At 50.6% G+C, this 8568-nt stretch overlaps 1 protein-coding gene across 1 annotated transcript in view; it reads right to left on the minus strand.

The window, feature by feature from the left end:
- The window catches only part of SLC24A4 (solute carrier family 24 member 4), a 170702-nt gene that overhangs the window by 35316 nt on the left and 126818 nt on the right, over positions 1 to 8568 (minus strand). The window contains exons 11-12 of the mRNA XM_049612279.1: positions 5993 to 6162; positions 1382 to 1586 (exon numbers count right to left, since the gene is read on the minus strand). Of these exons, the coding sequence (XP_049468236.1) occupies positions 1382 to 1586; positions 5993 to 6162 (375 nt within the window). The remainder of the gene's footprint in view (positions 1 to 1381; positions 1587 to 5992; positions 6163 to 8568) is intronic.

Here is an 8568-nt window from a genome sequence, read left to right on the forward strand (position 1 = left end):
TTTCTTTCTTTCTTTCTTTCTTTCTTTCTTTCTTTCTTTCTTTCTTTCTTTCTCTCTCTCTTTCTCTCTCTCTCCCTCTCTCTCTCTCTCTCTCTCAAAAAAAAGAGAAAAGATAAACCACAGTGGCAGAGTATTGCATCCCTCTCCCTCTCCCTCTCCCTCTCCCTCTCTCTCTCTCTCTCAAAAAAAGAAAAAAGATAAACCACAGTGGCAGAGTATTGCAGCTGGGTAGGCCCAAGCCATCTACCTGGGGGCAAGAGTCATCCCAGAAAATGGGGATGAGGGACTGGACAGCCTCTCTCTCCACAGAGCCACCTCCCAAATTAGGTGCTCTGTGAGCCTGATGTTAAACACGGAATTCTTTTCAGAAAAACATCAAGTTCTGGACAAAAAAAAAAAAAAAGGAATTCTTCCGCCTTTCAGAATGACCAGATGCCAAGATAAAAACTCCAAGGTTGGTGGGGGGGGGCTTTGTCTCCTATTTAGGACTTGAAGAAAGTTGGCTAAAGATAAAGGTACCCTGGGCGTCTTTGGGGTTCCTCTTGTATGTGAACTCACTGGAGAGACACCTGCTAATCACCTACCATGTGTCAGGCATGAGCAAAACAGACAAAGATCTCTGCCTTTGCAGAGGGGACGTTTAAACAGAGACCCGAAGAAGGTGAGGGAGCAAGCCCTACGGACCACGAGGGAACGTGCATTCTGGCGACGGGCAAGTGCAAAGGTCCTGAGGTAGGGCATATGTGGTATGTTCTAAGAAGGATGGTGAGGAGGCCGGTGTGGCTGGAGCAGAGGGCACAAGAAGAAGAGCAGGAGGTGAGGTCAGCAAGGAGCTGACAGTCAGAGGACACTAACTTCACAGATCACACCTCAGTGAGGTGAAAAATGCTGAGGGCTTAGGGCAGGGTGGTGGCCTGATCTGACCTATGTACGAGCAGGAGATGTCAGATGTATAAGGTATAACTGTGTAAGGTGTAATTTGTGGCCTTAGAATGTCCTGTCCCAGCAAATGTAGGGTTGGAGAGTCTGAGCAGGTCCATAAAAACAACAGTGCTGGCTGCTTTTTCTTACTGCAAAAGAAAGACCAGTTGCCCTGGGCATTTAAGTGCAGTCACTGGGGGTTCCTGGTACCCCTCCCCGCTCCGTGTCTCCAGCCGACGTGCTCTGTGGCACACAGGCTCCCCTACACCGGGCGTGCCTGCGTCTCACTGCAGCTCTAATCCATCAATACTTAGGACATATTTATCAAGTGTCTCCAAAGAATCCCGGTGACCTAATGTCGACCCTTCACACCAGCCCCGCCCCCACCGCTCCTCATGGGTCCGGGCCTCCCTCCTGAAGACCACAGCTTAGCCCGAGGGCCCTGCACCCCAGGACTCACCGGGCACGGAGAAGGGGGACAGGAAGGCAGCCTCAATGGGCTCGGGCTCTGGGGGCGGCGGTGGGGGTGGGGGTTGCTGCTCCTGTTGCCGCTGAGGGTCCTCAGGGTTTTCCACGGGAACGTTCCCATTCTCGATATTTTCGTGTCTCCCGTTCTGAAGCGGCTTGCTGCTCACACCGTTTGCCGAGTTGATCAGTCTCTGCCGCTGTGTGGACAGGAGGCAAGTGAGACGCCAAGACATGTTACAGAGTATCGCACCGTGGCTTTGCTCCTTACAAGCACACAGCCCTTCCAGGTTTCTGGAACACACTCCTGGAGGCCAGTTTGCCTGGGAACTGGCCCAAGAACCTTGGAATCCATCTAAGTTCGCTCACTTCCATTCGCGGTGCTCATTCCAGCTCCTCCGGTGGGCATTTATTTACAAGCGGCCTGAAGACGGTCACAGGGAAAGCCTGCATCATTGCTTTTAATTTTTAAAATGTGTATTGTGCAAAAAGTACACTTCTATGAAGCGTAGAGCTCGATGATGTGCTACATCAAGAAGTAGAACATTTCCAGCCCCTCAGAAGACTCCCTCAGGCACCTCCCTGGTTCATATGCCCCTTTATGTGTAACCACTCTGACTTTTTACAAACATCGGTTAGCTGTTCCTGAACTTCGTATAAATGGATTCAAATAATATGCATTATGCTGTGTCTAGCTTCTCTCACTCAATATCTGTGAAATGCATCCACGGCGTCGCACGACTCGGCAACTTAACTATTTTTCACGGCTGTAGAGTAATACGTTGCATAACCGGCAATGCATCCTTTGCCTACTGAAGGGCACTGGGCTGTCTCCCTTCTTTGGTTATTATGAACAATGTTACCGTGAACGTTTGTGCACTTCTGGACACACGCACTCATTTCCCTTGGGTATTGAGGAGTGGCAATTCTAGGCCACGTAGCAGGCGCGTGGTGAACCATTTCGCACTCGAATCAGCAACGGATTGGAATTTCAACGGCTTCCCATCCTTGTTAACACCTGACACTGGCAGTCCTTCTATTTAGTTTTTTAACTTTATTATTTTGAGAAAGCGTGTGTGCGCCGGTTGGGGAGGGGGGGAGAGAGAGGAAGAGAAAGAGAATCCCACCCACCTGTCCCTTTCCCTGCCCCATCTCGTAGTGACTGGCAAAGCCCGCCTCCTTTCCACCCAAGCAGAAGCCTGGCTTCCTCACCAAGTCCATGGGCTTCTATAAGCCAGGGAAAGGCAGAAGCCACATTTCAAGACATCAATAGGTTTCACTTTGCAAGGAATCTGCCTTCCTGTGCACACTTCCCCTTTGTCCGGCTCTGATTACAAACACCAGTGGGTCCGTCTGAATGAGGCCTTGGGGGTAAGGACTGTCACACAGTGGGCACTTATATACCTCTCCCCATTCTTCACCAGGAAACAAAGAGTCAGTGAATGTGTCCCCCAAGGCACTATTCTCTTCCTGTGTGTCCAACGCCTATCCTCATGGTTACCGGAAGTAAAGACATCGTTATGAAAATAGACACACGTTATTTCTCTTAAAAAAAAAAAAAAGAGGAATTGACCATTTATCTGTCTTCATGTTGGTTTTAGGCAGGGACTCCTAAATCATGAAGTCTAGGGTGGGGTGAAGATTTTAAAATTCTTTTCTTACAAGTGTATCCATAACACCTAGCATACTGAAAAGAGCAAAGAGATCTATGCCTGTGACTTAAGCCCACATATGCAGGCACAGTGTTTTGCTACCTGTGTAACAAACCCAAGTAGCATCCGAAGACCGGTCATCCCTGTAGTTAAAAACAAAAACCTACCTGTGCAAGGACAGAATTGTAAAGAGGGAGGGAGGCACGACTTAATGGCAACATGAATGGCAGAAATGTGAAGAGGTCATGATTCTAGCTTAATAGGAACCAACAGAGAATTGTACCTGGAGAACTATCTAAAGCTACCTAAGGTTGTATTAAAAGAGGCACAGATTGTAACACAAAGGAGGTGATGGATCCCCATGCTGCAAGAGCCAAACTGGAAGATGGTGAGGACTGGAACCCTGTTACATCAGGGAGGGTGTGAGGTTCCAAGGATGTTTAGATTCAAGGAGAAAATCGGGGGGTAGCAACTACTTCCTGATGTTCCAGGGGCTGCCACGTGGAAGAGGCCATTAAAAGCAACCCAAGCAGGCACTATTATAGAGGGAATAAAGATATAGAAAGAAGGGGCAGAGGAGGTGCCCCTCATGATCTATGCAGTCCCACTTACATAGTCTAGACTCAGGTTTGGGTGGGAAATTCCCATTCTACCCTCATCTTAATGGTGTGGCTTTGGGCAAATTAGTTTGCCTCTCTGATAAATTGGAAGTAGCATCTTCGGATGGTAAGAGGATTAATGCTGAAACACAGGTAAAACATCCTGCACCTGCCTGGCACTCAGCAGGTGCTCAGGAAATTACAGCTAGATGCACCAGCTCAAAGAGACCAGCACCCAGGTGGGAGACAGATTCATGAGGCAGGGGAAACTGAGGATGGGTGAAATTCTGTGCCCCTCGGCAACTCACTGCAGTGGCCACAGGGGAAGACAGTCAGGTGTAGCCTCGGAGTAAAGGAAAACCATACCTCTCACACGTTCCCCCAAACATCCCCCCGCTGCCTCCAAACACCCCCCACCCACCCCGTTCAAGAACCCTCTCAGCTGCTCTGCCCTCTCTTGATGAACAAATGAGGGCATCTGTCCCACAAGTACTAGACTCTACCATGGATTAACTGCAGCTTTACAAACAGCTCTAACACTCTGGAATTAAAATAACTGAACATTTGAATGAGACCAAGGGTCTTAAGAAACAACTTTGAATCTGGGCATTTGGGTTTCCCACTCCCATTGCCTGATGCACTGATCCCAAGATACTGGTTAGCCTCCAGGCAGAGTTGTGTGTCACTGAAATTTTTAGTGCTGTAAGCCTTCTGCCAAACATCCTCAGTTAGAGAAACTGAGGCCCAGGAATTTAAGTCAGTTAGTGGCTAATGTGAGATTAAAACTCAGTTTCCAGGGGCGCCTGGGTGGCTCAGTTGGCTGTGTCCGACTTTGGCTCAGGTCGTGATCGATCTCACAGTTCATGAGTTCAAGCCCCACATCCGCTGTGGTCAGCGCAGAGCCTGCTTCGGATCCTGTTTTTCCCCCCGCCCCCCTCTGCCCCTCCCCTAATTGCACTCTCTCAAAAATAAACATTAAAAATAAAACAAAATTATCTCAATTTCCTCTACTAGCCTGGCCTTTCTGGCTCCCAGTGCTGCCTTCCAGGGAAGTCAATCCCAACCCGGGGGAGGGGGGGGGGGGAGCAAGATTTTCCCAGCAGCCTGAAGAAACATCTGGGGGCAGGACAGTATTTTCCCAGCTCATCAAAACCCCCATTAATTCCCTGGTGTTTATCCCATGAAAAAGATACTATATACCCAAATCCTTCAGAGTGGTCCCTATCCCCACTCAATGGGTACAATTATCATGCTCAAGAAAAACAGCCAGAATTCAGTAAAATTTCATTGATTCATATTTTACTGATTTGAATCAAAAAAATGATTCAGAATGATCCAAAATCTGCAATGTTTCTTTTTTTTAATTTTATTTAAGTTTACTTATTTATTTAGTTTGAGAAAGAGAGCAGGAGCTGGGGAGGGGCATAGCAAGAGGGAGAGAGAATCCCACACAGGCTCCACACTGTCAGCACAGAGCCCGACATGGGGCTCGAACCCACAAACTCAGAGATCATGACCCGAACTAATGAGTCAAGTGCTTAACTGCCTGAGCCGCCTGGCGCCCCCGCACTCTCTTTCTTAATACACCTTCCACACGGGGGACATAGGAATCCACATACGAATCCAGAAGTGTTCAAAGTACAGATCCTTTAAGTCCTGCGTGATATCATTCCTGCATACACCTGAGGTGCTAACTACCGATTATTAGCTATCAAAGTTTCAAGCTCTCTGATAACTACCTGGGTCTGAGGGTTAAGGACTCACAACTCCAATATGCACATGCACGTATGTGGCAAAGACTGAACAAGCTGGGGAGCAATTAGAACCCCGCATCTTTGCTACACTGTTTGTATATTATATGGCATTAAAACTTTTTTGTTTTTCCAAATGAAAAAGAGGGCACAAAATTCAAGCGGCCCATCAGGGTGTAGAGTGAAAAAGGCAGTTTCCAGAGGTAACTGCCATCCACCTCTGTCCTTGGTTTTCTTCTAGAGTTGTAGCATCTGTAGAGAGCAGGTATGTGTTCACCTTTTTTTTGTTCTAAGTGACACTTTAAAGACACAATCCATACTTCTGACTGGCCTTTCTCCAATTAGCTTTACTGGAGCGCGTCACAAAATACTCCGCGGACATCGTGGAAATGGTACTCGATTGCGGCCTGCCTTAACACACCTCTGGATCCGATCGTTTGCTGCCCGTAGGGAATGTTTGCTCCTCCTTCCTTCAACAGGTGCAGCAATAAAGGACATCCTGGTGGCCCTAACAGCAGGAAGCGCCCTGATAAGCCAGGGCCTCCTCAAAGCGCAACGCATCACCCCAGGCTACTCACTCTCAACGCCCTTTACGCAAACGTACCTCATTAATTATGATCCTACTGGCCATCCGTAGTCGCGTCCTGGGCCCAAACTTATTGGTGATCATGATGCGTAAGCCCGCCTCCGGGAAGCTGAACTTGGGAGGGCTGGAACTCATGACCTCATCCACCATCACCACCGCGTTTTTGCTGTACTGTGGCTCCTCCTTCACTATATTGAGCACAATGCCACAATTAGTGCCGACATCTCCCTAAGGATAACACCCCAGCACTGAGCTCATGACTTCCCCTCACGCTGCAGACCTCCTTGGGCTCTGAGCCCCGCACCCGCTGGGGAGGCTGACCTAGTCTTAGTGGACCACCTGCCGACGTGGGCTATTCGCCGGGCCCCGTGGTCCCTTGCTACAGGACTCCTTATGAGCAGACACTCCACATCCAGCCCCGCTGCCAGATGATGCCCCCTCTCTCTGGGGCCCCTCTTGGCCAAGTGCGGGGTCTTCTGGCTCCTCATCTAAGCCTCCCTGGGAAGCCCATCTATAATTCAGACAGGGTCCCTCCCACCCTGTGACTGTGAGGGGACCTTTCTTACCCTCTGTTGACAGAGGCTCAGAGGAAACTTTAGAGACTGACAAGGGCCCTCTAGGATGGAAAATGCTAGAAAGCATCACACGGCACTGGCTCTAAACTTCCCACAAGGCCACCTGCTGTTCCAACAACCATCCCCACCTGGTAGAGAAGGATACATCTAACTTTGCTCTCCCTGAGGCCGGCAATGAGGGCAAAGATATGGCTCACGGGCCCTGAACGAGGCAAGGGAGACCCAAGAGGACAGCCGACTTGCTGAAGGCTCACAGTGAACTGCTAGCCAAATCCAGGGTCTCCAGTAAAACGGACACCCTCCAGCAGGGAGGCAGCTCTCTCTGACCCTTTGCTTCCCCCTCATAAGGCTGAAGAATAAATCTCTCCAGGCCTCAGGCCTCTTCCTTGCCACCTTCACAGACACGCTCAGGGCTGGAATCCTGAGGGATTGGACCTCTAACTCCTGAGCCCTGGAGGAGCCAGTCATGAGACCACTCTGGAACACAGCACACAGAAGCAGGTGGAGTTTTCCCCTCTGCACCGGTCACCAGCTCCCGGTGAGGGTCCCTTCTGGGCAGGAGTCGTCAAGAGCAAATCCTCGCCAGAGTTAATGGCACAGACACGAACAAGTGCACACCAGACATGCACACTCTCCCCAAACAGGCAGCAAGGCTCAGCAGACAGGAGGCGTGTGGGTTAGAAACAAAGCCAGGGAGGACCATGCATTTGTCGGAGACAGACACTAACCTCCAGTGAGGCTTGCGCTGAGGTCACGGTTGGTTGGTTGGTTTTTGTAATGCACGTGTTATCGCTTGGATGAAAGCAGATTACTTACAATTTAGAAGAAGAGAGTTAAGGAGACAAAGGCCAAGAGAGATTGCCAGAGGTGATTAGCTTGCGGTGGATGCCAAGAGCCGGGGGGCAGCATTCTTGATGGTGGCCAGGGGGTTATTTGAAGGAGTTAGTAGAAGGGTTCCTGCTACAGGGGGCTTCAATGCTCAGGGTCCCCGGCTTTGGGGATGGCCCCTCTCCCAGCCGATTTCCCTGGCTCTGTCCCACTCTGAGGAGCAGGAGCCTCTGGGCCCACCACCCCTCGCAGCTGTAGGAAAGCCTGAATCCCTCCCTCCTTGGGAGACTGCAGGCTCCAGGCTCCGTCCAGGTCCATTCTAGAACGAGCCCTGACACAGGCATCCCCGGGCAGGGGCAGGGGGCACTGGGCTCAGAAGGAGGGAGCCTATGGAGTTTTAGAAAAACCCAAACATCCGAAAAAAAAATGAAGCTGGAGAATGTTATCCCCCTCCCGCCGCTCCCCACCCCCTCCCGCCCCGCCCACCGCCCCTCCCCCCCTGCAAAAAAGAGAAAGCTGGCCCGAGATGATCTGGTGAACTGAACCATATGACCTTTAAGAACATCTAAGTATATAAAGGCATTTTGCAAGAGTGGTAGTAACAAGGCCAAAAACCTGTCAAGAGGTTGGGTTAAAAATGTTGATTTGGTACAGGAAGTGCCGAAACCGGTAACAGGAAAGCCAGAGCCGTGTGCGCATGCGTGGGCTCTAGACAAACTCTACCGGCCAGCAATCTTGGACTTCCTTGGGAGGGTGGGTAGAGGGGGAGCTGCCTGCAGGCCGAGGACCAGGGAGGCGAGTGCTCTCCTCATTGGGAAGATTCCCAGCAACACTGGCTGAAAAGGCCAACTCCTGAAGCCCCTTTCTCAGCCCCTGCAGGGTTCCTGGGGACTTCTTGCTCCTGCCTCAGTCCATTTGAGGGGGCATTGCCCTGCAGTGACTCACACACAGAGTCCTCCGCCAGCCGGGCTACGAAATCCCTAAGGCTGCATCTCTGGGATCCCTTCTCTCCAATTCCAGGCCTGAACCTTTTTCTCCTTGGTCTTTATCTAAACACCTTCCCTCCCCCCCCCCCCCCCCCCCCCCCCCCCCCCCAAGGAAGAAGGGGGGCCTCCTTCTTTTTTTGTTGCGGTGGGGGGGGGGGGGGGGGGGGGGGGGGGGCTTTTTTTTTTAAATTTTTATTATTAATAT

The sequence above is a fragment of the Panthera uncia genome (assembly GCF_023721935.1).
Source record: "Panthera uncia isolate 11264 chromosome B3 unlocalized genomic scaffold, Puncia_PCG_1.0 HiC_scaffold_1, whole genome shotgun sequence".
Classification (NCBI taxonomy): Eukaryota; Metazoa; Chordata; class Mammalia; order Carnivora; family Felidae; genus Panthera; species Panthera uncia.